The following is a 13269-nucleotide window of genomic DNA, read 5'->3' as shown; positions in this document are numbered from 1 at the left end:
CGTGAGAGTGGTGCTGATGTATTCATCACTTTGTAAGGCAAATCAGAACATTTCCAGAAATGCCAACTTTTCTTTACTAAAGAACAGTCAGAGAGATGCTTGTTGGTTATCTCTTGATTATCGATCATATTTCTTGTTTTTGTGAAGAGCATATTAACGTCTCCTTCCACTAACCTCAACAAATTCTTATTTATTGGATAATTCTTATTTGTAACACTGCTGCATGACTCTGACAGTAGAACGAATGAGGACGAACACAAAAGAAAAGAAAACATCTCTCTGGTAGATTACAGGAATTTGAGAAGAAAAAATCAAACCCTTTATTATCCTTTTTAAATCCTGCTAGTTCCTTTATTGTATGAGACAGTTTTGGCAATCAAAGCGAATCTGTGATTTTGTGAAATGCAAACAAATATTAGAGACACTCGTCACTACTGGAGAGATTATCAGTGTATTATCGGCTTGCTACCATCTGCTGTCAAAAAATAAATCAGTGTGTTTAGCTCTATTGTAATCACAACAGCAGTGATGATGTTTCTGCCTTCGATAAACAAGTTGACAACTGTGATAATGCAACAGGAGCTAATGGGATATTTAATAAGATGCCAGCAGAATAAAAGGCCATGCTGAGAAAAGTCTGTCTTCAAAATGTTTCAGAATATACCCACATATTGACATTGCATATAAATAAACTGTTGCATGAATTCAACATTTACCATAGCTGTCATGTGACATGTACCATAGTGGAATGAAACTGATATTTCCCATGTCACAAATGCAATGTTTCTGACTTTTTACAGCATATTATTGTATATTGTACCGCTGCATACAAGAAGAATAAGGGACCATTAAGTGAACTTAACAATAACCATATAGTAACATCACAGTTTCACCATAAAACAAAACAACACCAAACATCATTGAATTGGACTGAGCAACACTGCGGACCAACTATCGACTTGAAACGACTGAGGTCAGAGAGAAACGGTTTGCGGGTAGTGTTTACAGGTTGTTGTAGAAGTTCAGTGGCTCGCTGGGACAATCCTAATTTGGCTTCAAGACCTCAAATAAATACAAGAAACAACTGTAAAAAGCGTTATTGTTAAGCAACAGAAAGTGGAGCTTGGACAGCTGTCTAAATGGTGATTAGTAAGCATTTTAGTCGTTCAGATGAAGAACCATGAGTCCATTTTAAAGGAACAGTTTGACATTTTGGGAAATAGTCTTATTTCCAATGTTTAAACAGTAAAACGCTAGATGTAGCTAGCATCAGCATACACGTATAAAACATGAACGTAGCTTCTAGGTCAAAAAATTAAGCCTTAAACTTGCATTGTCTCTGAAGGCCACCAGATGGCACTAGCTGTGGTTGCTGTTACCGTATGGTGCATTATGTAAGCAGTGTTGCCAACTTAGCGACTTTGTCGCTATATTTAGCAAGTTTTCAGACTCCCTTAGCAACTTTTTTTCTAAAAAGCGACTAGCAACAAATTTGGCGACTTTTTCTGGTATTATTGGAGACTTATTTATGACGACTTTTTGACGTTAAAAACGCGTATCGCTCTTATTCTCAACAAGCAGTGGTGCTGCCGTGGGCACCTCACCCATGCCAAAGCGCTCACAGGCGGAGGATAGTCCACCCCCCGCTGCTATCAGGGCAGCAGATGTTCACACCTGTGCGTCCAGACTGCAAATGAATCGCGCATGACCGAAGCCGCTATTCCCGCACTGACTGTAACGCAGTTAGTCTTTTACTGTTATGCTGTTTTGTGGATCACAAGGTTTAAAACTACTTATAAACACACACCCACTCACACAAAGTAACTCCACCAGAGTGCCATTTTCGGGTTACTTTTGCCGGTCCAAGCCCGGATAAAGGAGCAGGGTTGGAACTGTGACATTAAAAAAAACAATAATTGCTGAAAGAAATTTAATTTGTAGTTCTAAATGCAATTTTTACTCACTTTGTCTCTTCCACGATGTTGTTTCTCTCTCCAACAACTTAGGTTACAATTACATTAGTATGACCAATTATGCAAATTAGGCGATGACGTCATTTAGCGACTTCTAGCGACTTTTAGGACAACCAATAGCGATTTTCCTTACTGAGGAGTTGGCAACACTGTAAGTCTTGGTTATACTACATTTGGATGTGTAGGATAATTTGGTTCCTTAGCTAACTTACTTAGCTAACTAATTTATGATTAACAAGTAGTTCACCAGTGAGCAAGTGGTTTCACGTTTAAACCCACCCGTCCTTGTGGCATCTGGTATTTTGAAACTAAAATTGTGAAAATGGTAATGTTTAGTATCTAAAATGGGATATCATGTTAGCTACGTCCATTTTTTATACCGTTTAAAAAACATAAATTTAGCGTACAACCAAAATAGAGATGCCTTTTATTCAAATGTAAACCATTTGAATTTTATTTGTTGTATTAAAGCAAGTTATGTATAGGGGGCATAACCGCTTGTTTGATATTGTTTTCGTCTACTTTGTTTTAAGCTAATAGCAATAGCTAGTATTAGCTTCCCAGTTATATCAGTGAATTGTGAATATGGCTCGCTAAAAAGGCTAGCTTGTAACTAGACAAGCTAGCTTAGCCTCTTCTTTTTTAAAACAGTCACATCTGATTCAAAAACAAAGAAAGATATAAAGCTTCAAAACTGTAGTTTTTGAAGACTGTTGGGTGGTTACGTCAATCTTTTATATACATTCACTGAGCTTAAATTTTTTACTAATTTACATAAACTAGCTGTTAGTTATAGGTTTTATATTTCATATACAAATATGAGTTTTTATTCTCAGAAAGAAGTAAGAAAAATATTCCCAAAATGTCCACTTATTTAAGGTTTAATGTTCTTGAGGTTTCAGACTGTTAGCTGTAGCGTTGTGCATTTAAATGGCTGTGTATTTTCATGAGACGTCGACCTTTGCAACACTGCATGTGACTTATGTAACAAGAAATATACTTTTTTTTTTTGTCAAAATGGACACAAGTAGTTCTTGGTCTGAAGCTATCATTTATTGCATGCGATGACTTAAAAATTTCAGGTATTTCAGACAAACCTATACTTGCTCAAACTGTCAAAAAGAGAAAACACAGCAACAGATGCTAATTTGGCACATTATCACGTTTGTTTGTTTGCTTTTTTCTTTTTTTTCTTTTAAAGCCAAACCCTGGTGTCTTCATAAACGCCAGTAAAAAGCTTATGGAAACATTTGATTTTACGAAAAACAATCTCATATTTATACCAATATGGTATGGAAAATCATTTAGATTCATTCTTCGTTTTAAATAAATAGAGCAATTCCCACCGGACACAAATAGAGGCACTTGAGTTTCCTTTTTTTTTTTTCCTTTCTTGTTTTTGTCAAAGTGAAAATTACATTTCACATCTGCATTGTCTTCCATACACATTCAGCGATGGTCAAATGATCCAAAACTTAAAAATTCATGCTTAATGTGCTGGATTTACAAAGACCATAATAAACTGATTTGGAGTCTTGATGGCGAACGTGAAAACGTAGAAACAGCGTGGTCTCTTGTTTTTAATGCGCCACGATGACTTCAAAATCACTTTGGCGCTTTGTAAATGCAGCTATAGCCTGCGCGCTGGCACACACACGTAGATGCCCCATTTACCTGCAGCACTTCCTCATTCGCTCACATTGAATCATTCACAAGACACAAGAAACACTGTTTTCAGGAGTCACAGTCTGTACATTATTGTACACAAACATCGTTATTGTTCGGTCAGGTAATGATTTTAAATAGACTTCACAATAAGCTGTACACGTATACACACTAACGACACAGCACAACAAATGTGGGGAAACGACTATAAGACACCCGGCAGTTGATTTGATCTCATTACGTGCTGTACAAAGTCACAGATATAGTTTTTGTTTCTAACATCAGGGCAGAAAAGCCGATGTGACAGTTTCACCCTGTTTACTTGCTCTGCATGTGGGTGGGGGCTTAATTAGAGCCAAATCATACTGAATCTTGTAGTTTTTTCCCCCCAGTAAGTGTTTGACGCCTTAGTTGGTGGGTTACTATGGGAACTAGAACTGAGTGGAATTTCACAAAAGCTCATAACCAGCAAGAGAAGAACCAGACAGATGCTTTATGTGATGGAAGAAAGCCCTTATTTGTAGGTCCAGCAAACCGGATGTTTGTTCTGGTAGCCCACAAAACTGAAACTTCAACTTATACTACAAGACTTTAGATATTTTTGAAGCTTTGCCCTATTGTACCTGTAATGTAGTTTACAATTTTATTTGGTCAAAAGATCCTCATTTAAATACAAAAATCTCATTAGGAAGGATTCCCTTTTTGCTAGTGCTCGTTTGTTTAAACTGTGTGAATCTCGGGCTTTGCCGGGTGGGAGTGGGGTAGACTGTCTGTGTGATACTGAGGAGAAACACAAAACCCAACTGCACTGTGTACTTTTCAGAAATTAAATGTGGCATAAAGGTTCTTCCTGAACTGCCAATAAGTTAATTTTGCCATTGTTGAGAGTAACAGTTTAACTTCTTTACTCCCAAATTAAACCAGAGTAATAGATATTTTTACTAAACCGAAATGTCATCACGTCACACTACAGTCACACTAGGGAAACTCTGAAACGGTTGCTCTGAAAATGGCGACCAGGTGTCCGACTGCTCAGTCTCCTACTTTGGTGGAATACGATGGTGAAAAACAGGGAGTCACTTTGCGATTGTGAACTGGGTCAAGCTGGCAAATATGTGCAATCTGTTTGTGATAATACATGGATTAATGGCAATAAATCGGTGAAAATATCAAATCTGTTGCCATCTGTCACAAATTGCCGTCTACAGGCACACAAATTGACATGAACTGCAGAAGATCATAGACTGGAAACAGGAACTCAGAAATTCCTCCAGCAAAAGTCACGTAGCTCCTGATGCGGGGGCTCGGCAGTCTTGCTTTGATGTAGGAATATAAGCAGAACGCAACAACCATTTGAGCCGAGTTCCCTGTTGCAAATATGTCAAGTTGTGCTCATCTGTGCAGACTGATTGCAATAATCGAATCTGTCTGAGAGCGACTGCAGTCAGTCTGAGTTGCACTCTGTTTGGAGACAGGTTGCTGCTCGACAGGCAACCTGTCAACTTGTGCAACTGCCTTGCAACTAGAAGTGGTGAAGCAGAGGTTGAGTGCTGCTCAATCTCTGGGCAACCAGCTGATTGCACCGACTCACTGTAAGTGGAACAAGTTCAGTGCAGTCACCGATCAACAGGTGATCCTCCCCGTCACAAACAGATAGCTGTCCTGTTTTCTCTAGTGTGACTGAGGCTTTAAATGTAATAAAGTAACTCTATACTAACTAATAACTGCAGGTTCTAGCTTTTGGTTGGTTGTTGAGGATCCCTCTTTAAAGACTGAAGATGGAGTGAAATAAAAGAAGTGCAATGAATTTAGCCTCCATTAGTGGTTGTAGCTGAGCCTCTTTACCAGTGTGGTCCCTAACTAATAGATTGGACTGGTACTCTTCCACTTGGATCAATATCAGCCTAAAGCTTTAATTCTTTCCTAATCATTGACACATTTCTGGGCCACTGCTGGTGGAGGTGAGCCTCTGTTGAGGCTCTTTCCCTACATTCAGCCTCACACTTGTCTGTTGGAGAATGAACCCATCTCAGTGAAACTGGGAGATGAGGTTGGGAACATGTGCGTTCCCTTCAGGAGTTAAAGCTACAATCACTTGTATACTGTTGCTCCCCCCCAAAAAAGCAGCATCAGCCAAATTGTTAATATGATCATTTGTATTCTGTGGTTCACAGCTAAAATTCCCAAACTTAGTTACTGTTCACTCCTAATTAAAGGTGATTTCAGCCCAATTAATCCACCTGGTGTAAGCCATTATATTACCATGCATGGTGTAAAGACATTCAAAGGATCCCAGTGGGAACTGAAGCATCGTTCTGGGTCTCATCTCACTTGAGTTCTAGCTCCCAGCCCATTTCTTCTTTTTCTTAATGTTGGCTCTAGTCCAGTCTTCACAGCAGGTGAGCCTCTATGCGGAGCCAGTGCAGTCCCTGCCTTACGTAGCGAACCAGCTCTGTCATGCTGCTCTGCTGACTCAACGGCTCCATCACAGAGTCCAGCTCCTGGAAGAAATCTACGGGAGGGAGACAGACAGTGTTACTGAGAGCGCCTCTGTGCTTAAATGAAACACACAAACTACAGCTGGTGTTTTTCCAGTGGAGCTGTGGGCAACATGGGGCAAAAGTCAGGCTCGTTCTTTCTTCATTGCTGGTCCTACAAGCCACGCCTGGCGTCTGTTTTCACTAGTCGACTAGTGAACATTTCTCTGCAAAGGTTTTAAGAGCTTTAACATTCACTTTCATACAGCTCATGTTTATACGGGCGACCACACAGGAAGCAACTCATCACAAATCTGTTTGGTGCTGGTTGGTTGGTAACTGGTAGACGTTACAGACCCTGGTTGCCACGGTAACCTAACATATTAACCACTCTCTCATTTGCCAATCAGTGGTATCCTTCACTCTAATTGGTAGTTGCTTCAAACACACGTTTGTGAGCTGAGGAAAATTTAATTTGGGATTATTTTGCCCGTCAACACTTTAAATCACCAAATGTCACTTTCTGTGGTTGCTGCTTACAACATCAGCTCAAGTTGTTTTTTGTGGACACCAGTGTAGACTAGCTTTTAGTCTTAAGGTCGTTGCAAATGGAGAAATTCAGAATTGCACCGAACACGTTGTATTTTTGTCTTCAAAACCAAAACCAAAAAAACCCACACTATAACAAAAGATGAAGTCGACATCGAGCGATGATGAGCTGGTCCTTATATTTCTAAAAACAAAAGGAAGAAACTGAGATGATTTTGGGTTCATTTAATTCTCAAGAGAAGGCAGCAGGGGGAGGATTTCATGGTTTGATCCAGGAGTGCTTTGGTTCATATTTCAGGATATCAGTGGGGCAGCTGAGCTGATCTGATGGGACAGAAAAGTCATTTCTAAGAATCGACTGGCCCGGAGCAGCATCTAGCTGTGTGTCTGAATAAAACAGTATTATTTTACTATTTGTATATTTAGTACTGGTGCAAGTTCTGAGCTACGAGTGCACTTGTTACCAAACGCAGCGACCTGATTGGTCTGATCTGTTTACTCGCATCCTAAAAATCAAATCTGAAAAATCAAGCTTGGTCCAAAAAAATAAATGCTGCAAGTTCGACCATTCGGTGTGAATGGCTCCATTAAGAATAGCCAAATCCGAAAAACAACTTTAACACAAAATATTTGGACAGGTTTTAGGTTTCCGGTGTGTAAAGGCCTTTAGTCTAAAAAATACAACAAGAAAACCTCCACAGTAAGTTGGATATAAATGAAAAATGAGTACTTCCACTCAGCGCTCCAGCATGGTAGTAACTTGTAAATCTTAAGATTGACCGGCCTGTTTGTGATCCTTCATTGACCGTTGTGACTGATAACATATTCTGCTTTGTGTAACCATAATTTAGTCTTTACAGAGGTCGTAGACCAAGTAGAAGCAGGGGCTGTTCTCATAGAACCACACCTACAACCATGCAGTCGCCCCCTGCTGGCCGACACTGGCTTCACTGTTGGTACCCATTTTTGATATACAGTCTATGGCTAAAACCTCTGCAAAGAGCTCACAGAGAGGATCAAATAAATAATAAGAAATAAATAAGAAATAAAAACAAAAACTCCTGTTGAAAGTTTTTATGTGTTCAGCAGTCTTTCTCAGTATCTTCAACACGTGAGTAAAGCTGTTTTACTCAAACTGACTCCTTTACCACATGTATGAGTCACATGTACATGGCATACTTTGCATGCCTGTCATGTTAATCATCATGTATCCAGATGTTAGAGATATGAACTTGCGGTGGTGACAGTAAATATTCAGCAGCATATTGGCGCCCATGTGAAAATACATCCAGCAGTACGCGCTCTTGTGCCGTCCTACCTTGGCTCTCAGCGGCCAGTCTGTCAGACGTCTCCCAGTGTTCGTAGCTCCGCAGGATGTTGTTTGTGATGTTAACGTGACTGGCAGCCATGTGGTGAATCCGCTGGGGAATTGCCACGCTGCCCGATGACCCCGGTGCACCTCCGGATCCTCCTCCCGCTCCTCCTCCGTTGCTGGCTGGAGAAGGGCTAAGCGACAGAGGAGACGGAGTCCCGTTGACCCTGAAAATATGGAAATGCAATAAGTCCCAGTGACATCACAGGGAGCTCCTGTATGCCATAAAAAAGACCTTTTCACTGTTTTTACCTCAGTTTAATAATTATTACAATGTCTGTGCTGTTTGTATAATTTGTATGTCAGGCGGTCAACAAGTGACCGGCTTGTGATCTTAACTCAAGTTAGATGTGATAGATGCTGTAGTTGCAGTCGAGCAGTTTTGCTACAGACAGTATAAAAGATGAATGTTTCCATCTCTCATGACATCTCTCATGGAGAAGTCCTGTTTTGAAGGCTTGAGCTGGAGATTTTCCCCCTCGCCTTCTTGCTGCTTTAAAACCAGCTGTGATGAGTGAGAGTTTGACTTTGAAAGCCAGGACAGCGAGCGCCCATTGGCACGACTAACAGACACATGCTGGATAATCCAGCCTTCAGACTCTAATAAAGACCACGGTTTTAAAAATGAAATTATACAATTACTTAATACATTTTTATTCTATTATACCAGGAAGTGGTTAGCACATTTGTTTGATAAGGAAAAGGTTGCTGGTTTGATTCCAGCAGGACACACAAATCCTCTTTGGGGTTGTCTTAGGAAGTGGATGTGGTGTGGAGCTTCCTGCTGTGGTGTGAAAAGGGACCAGCTGAAAGTAGCTTAACTATAATACTGGAAACCAGTGAATGAGCCAAATCAGGAAAGTGTTTACTAAACTCAACGATGTCTTCTTTTTGTAACCAGGGGAGGCGCCCCCTGCTGGACATTAGATTAAAAGCACTTCGCTTGTTGGACCGGAACTACTTCCATCTTTTAAACCGTCTCTAGGTTTTGCAAGAAAAGTCAAATATTGTCACATTACAGAAGGCAGCAGGGAATAAGAAGGAAACTATTTGCAACAATACTGTCAGCGTGATTTTTAAAGCTGCTCTTATTATGTTTTTCTGGCCATTTGTTGTCAGTGTGGTGTTTATAGCTTGTTCCACTGCCCGCAGAGCAGCATTAAAATTGATTTGCAGCTGTGCTGCTGGTCACCAGATGAATGTAGGTCTAAAATTCTTTCTCCCTTTAGCTCTGTTATCAACGACTCTAAGCGAAAGTCTGACTTTTTATCCGTGGTTTGCCAATGTTGTGTGTTTACAGCTGGAACGGCAAAAACAGCAACAGATGAGACCGAACCAAATCATTTTTTAAGTGTGGCCTCACATCCAAAACAATCAGCTGAAAGATGCTGATGGACCTCCTGAGTAAGTAAAACAAGACACACAGAAATCCATATCAAATATCCGACCTCAGCACACAGACATGTTTGCTTACGAGAGACAGACGCGTACATATAAGGGGACGGATGCAAGGAGCTAAACGAAGGTTAAAGCAGGATTTTTGTACTTATCCACCACGATGGATTTAAGTGCAGACTTAAATCCTTGTAAAACACCTTGTTTTACAAGGATTTTGCATAAACTGTTTAGGAGTTACTGTGATATACTCAACCTGTCCAGGCTGTCCCTGCCTAACATCTTATAACAGCTAGGATAGATGCTAACTCAACTGTGACCCTGGATAAGGATAAACAATCCCTGATTTTAGAGGCTTAAAAACTGGACAGCTCGATCCAATAGAGCAGCCTTTTACTTTCAGCCTCTGAAAATGTGGGACTTATAAGAAAAATGTCTTTAATTCCTAAAACAGTGCAAAACGTTTATAAAACATCTGCACTTTGGTCACATCAGGATTGTCTGTGGGACCGAACTGTACGTGGTTGTTAAAACATCCACCAAAGAAAATAAACACAAAAAAATACAACATACAAATGTGGTCAGAACGAGGTTAATTATTGTGCTCTCAGAATTGTTTTTATACTGTGTGTTCATGTTTTGAATTCTGACTTTGGACTTTGTCTATGTAAATATCAAAAGCCAGACATCAGCATAATTTTTAAGGATTTGTTTTTCCCAGTCTGGAAATCATTCCCAGCTACAAAGATTTTCTTGTCACAATGTTACTGTTCAAATCTCTCTTTGTGTCCTGTGCCCCCCCCTCTTCTGTTTTTCCGTTTTAATGTAGCACCGGTATTATCAACATCATATCAGTATTTTATTTGTTTTAAATATGAGGGTGAGCATAAATAGAGAGACGTCATCTTTTCTTTTTTCTTCATGTGGAGCTGTTAGCATGCTCGAAGGAGGTGGGTTCTTTACCCCCATGTGACTCATGGTCAATGTAAAGAGTAACAACTCATTACATTGACCGTGTAGGAAATTAGATTAACAGTGTTTTGTTATTGGCATTACAGCAAACTATAGAAATGGTGACAGAGAGCTTTGACGTGGATACATTAGTGCAAACTGCTCCCTGTCCTGCACAGCTCTGTGTGTGTGTGTGTGTGTGTGTGTGTGTGTGCGCTCCTGACATGATGTAATGTCTGTGATGTGGCCCTGACCATTGCTGACCCACAACTTGTGCCTGATTCAGTGCCCCCCCCACTCACACACACACACAGACACACACTGAGCCCAGTCCTGCTGCTGTGCAGCGTCATAGCTGTCCAAACTCATTAGCTTCACATCCGCAGCTCCTCCACGCCTCTCCTCCTCCATCCATCATCACTCCCTCCATCACTCCTTCTCACCCAACACCCAGCAGCCCTTCCAGTCTTCTCCTTCTCACATCTACAACAAATCAGTCCCTTTATTTGCTTCCTGAAGGTTTGTTTGAGCAAGTGGCTGTCAGGGTCGACACGGTATTCTGCGGCAGAGCTCCGGTGAATTATAAATTTTCAATTATCAAGGTGCGCGGGGGGGGGTGTACTGCATGTGTGTGTGTGTCTGTGTGTGTATACTCACTTTCCATTGGTCCTCCAGGGAGAGGGTGCTTGGTGGGAACTCTTGGCTGAATTCTGAATAACAAAAACAGAAATGTATTAAACAGTGTTGTATGTCTGTGAAGGTTCTCAGTCATCCAGGTCATCGTAGTCAAAGGAGCTTGCAAAGAAAAGCGTCTGGACTTCTTTAAGTTACTTGAAGACGTTTCACCTCTCGTCCGAGAAGCTTCTTCAGTTCTAAGGTCAAATGGTGGAGAGTCCCAGATATAAACCTAGTGGGAGTATCCCTCCACAGAGGGACAAAAGGACCCCCTGATGATCCTCTAATCGGAGAGGTGAAACGTCTTCAAGTAACTTAAAGAAGTCCAGACGCTTTTCTTTGCAAGCTCCTTTGACATTAAACAGTGTTGTTTACAGCTCTCCAGCTGTAGAGGAAGGAGTCAGCTCATTCATTCCAGTAAATACAACAAAACAAATTACAGGTGCAGTCCTACCTCCAAAACACTGCACTATTAATAATACGAGGAAAATGCTGGTGAATTTTAAGAATTCAAATTAGTTGGTTTCACAGAAAAATAAAAGGATCGTGAAGAAAAAAATAACAATATTTAGTTTTTTTGTGAAATAGTTAACAACTTGACCTCTTTATGCAAATAAACTTAGAAGATCTGTACTCCAAGTTTTTAAATGTAAATCTTTAATTGTAAACTAATGAGTAGCCACAGCTGTGTGATTAGGAATAGACTGGAAAAACAAACTTGTGCTGAAGTGCACTTTAAGTAAACGTTCCTCCACTGTTAGAATAAAATGCCATTTTGCATACAGCAAAAAAGTATGACATGAAGAATGAAAAATGATAACATGGATTAGAAAAACAACACATTTGTCTCTGTGTACTACAATAACAGTACAGCTTAACCTCCTAAGACCTGAACTCTTCCATGGCATGAATTTTTAATTTCTCTTTGATATTTGGGCTGATTGGAATCCGATGAATGCAAAAACAAAGAATCACCAGATTTCTTTTTTACCCAATTTTTGTTTCTAAGAAAAATGAGATCCACATATGAGGATATTTGTTTTAAATTGTGATAAAACAGAGGTAGTATAATGTCCTCGTAAGTGGATATCAGGCTCTCGTAGAGCAAAATTTAGTATTTTGGTCTAGACAACCCAAAATGTGATGTCCACATATATGGACGCCAGGTCCTAGGAGGTTAACTAGAACCCCTACAGCTCAGTAATTATTGCACAATATCCTGTTTATTTAATTCACACAAAGGTGAGTGTAAAAAAAAAAAAAAAAAAAAAAAATCTGGTTTCATGGGGATTATGTACTTTTTACTCACAATTCATTTAGACATGGATCCCAACAGAAATCTGTTCATTTGACTATAATGCAAAAAAATAGTCAAATAGTTTGCCTGCAGTCTCCTCCTACACAGTCAGGAGTTGAGCTGCTAGACCCGGTACTGTGGCACAGCTTAGCCCGCTCATTGCTCTTAACTATATTAGATAAAATGATGCCAACTGCCCCTAGCAGCCACATAACATCGCTAAATGTTACATTTGTAACACAATACGAAAATGATCCATTTGTAGCATTTACGCACCTGTAACACTTTAAACATTGTATCACTTTAAGTTTGTTACAGGAAGATCAAATGTAGCAAATACTCAATATACCCATTTTTGATAGCTCTACATTGTGATGTTTATTTATATTTTATTTATGTTTATTTATTTATAGTATGTTTACATTACATTTATAGTTACATTGAGATAATATCAAAAGCTTAATATCAGATAAATAACTGTTGATATGTGTGGCTTTGTATTCAATCAAGCAGAAGTTTGCATATCAATGTTTTATTATACACTACAGGGTGAACAGTGTGTGGCTGATCAGTATAAGATCATACTTTTTTCATACAATAACCAGTGTATGTGTGTGTGTGTGTATGTGTGTATATATATATATATATATATATATGTTCTTCCTCTACACCCCCCCCAATTTTTGCACATGTCGAAGAGCATTTCACTGTGTGTTATACTTGTATAACTATGCATGTGACAAATAAAGAACCTTGAACCTAACTGACTGACATGTTGTCTTAATCCATTTACATTTTTCTATCCATTCGCACTCACATTCACACCTTTGGGCAATTTAGAGTCATGAATTAACCTGACCCCGCTAACTGCATGTCTTTGGACTGTGATAGGAAGTACCCGGGTAGAACCCATGC

At 39.7% G+C, this 13269-nt stretch overlaps 1 protein-coding gene across 3 annotated transcripts in view; it reads right to left on the bottom strand.

Moving 5' to 3' along the window:
- Positions 1-959: 959 nt before the first annotated feature.
- aff2 (AF4/FMR2 family, member 2) overlaps positions 960-13269 on the bottom strand; it is a 209336-nt gene continuing 197026 nt past the window's right edge. For all 3 annotated transcript variants that reach the window (XM_085419470.1, XM_085419476.1, XM_085419479.1), the window contains 3 exons: positions 11040-11092; positions 7983-8203; positions 960-6150 (listed from right to left, as the gene is read on the bottom strand). In XM_085419470.1, the coding sequence (XP_085275596.1) occupies positions 6029-6150; positions 7983-8203; positions 11040-11092 (396 nt within the window). In that variant the 3' untranslated portion in view covers positions 960-6028. The remainder of the gene's footprint in view (positions 6151-7982; positions 8204-11039; positions 11093-13269) is intronic.

Source organism: Rhamphochromis longiceps, linkage group LG2, assembly GCF_057381845.1.
Source record: "Rhamphochromis longiceps isolate RC_006_pf linkage group LG2, R_longiceps_female_GT1.1, whole genome shotgun sequence".
Classification (NCBI taxonomy): domain Eukaryota; kingdom Metazoa; phylum Chordata; class Actinopteri; order Cichliformes; family Cichlidae; genus Rhamphochromis; species Rhamphochromis longiceps.
Note: the sequence above shows the minus strand (reverse complement) of the source record. Positions and strands in the feature narration are given on the sequence as shown.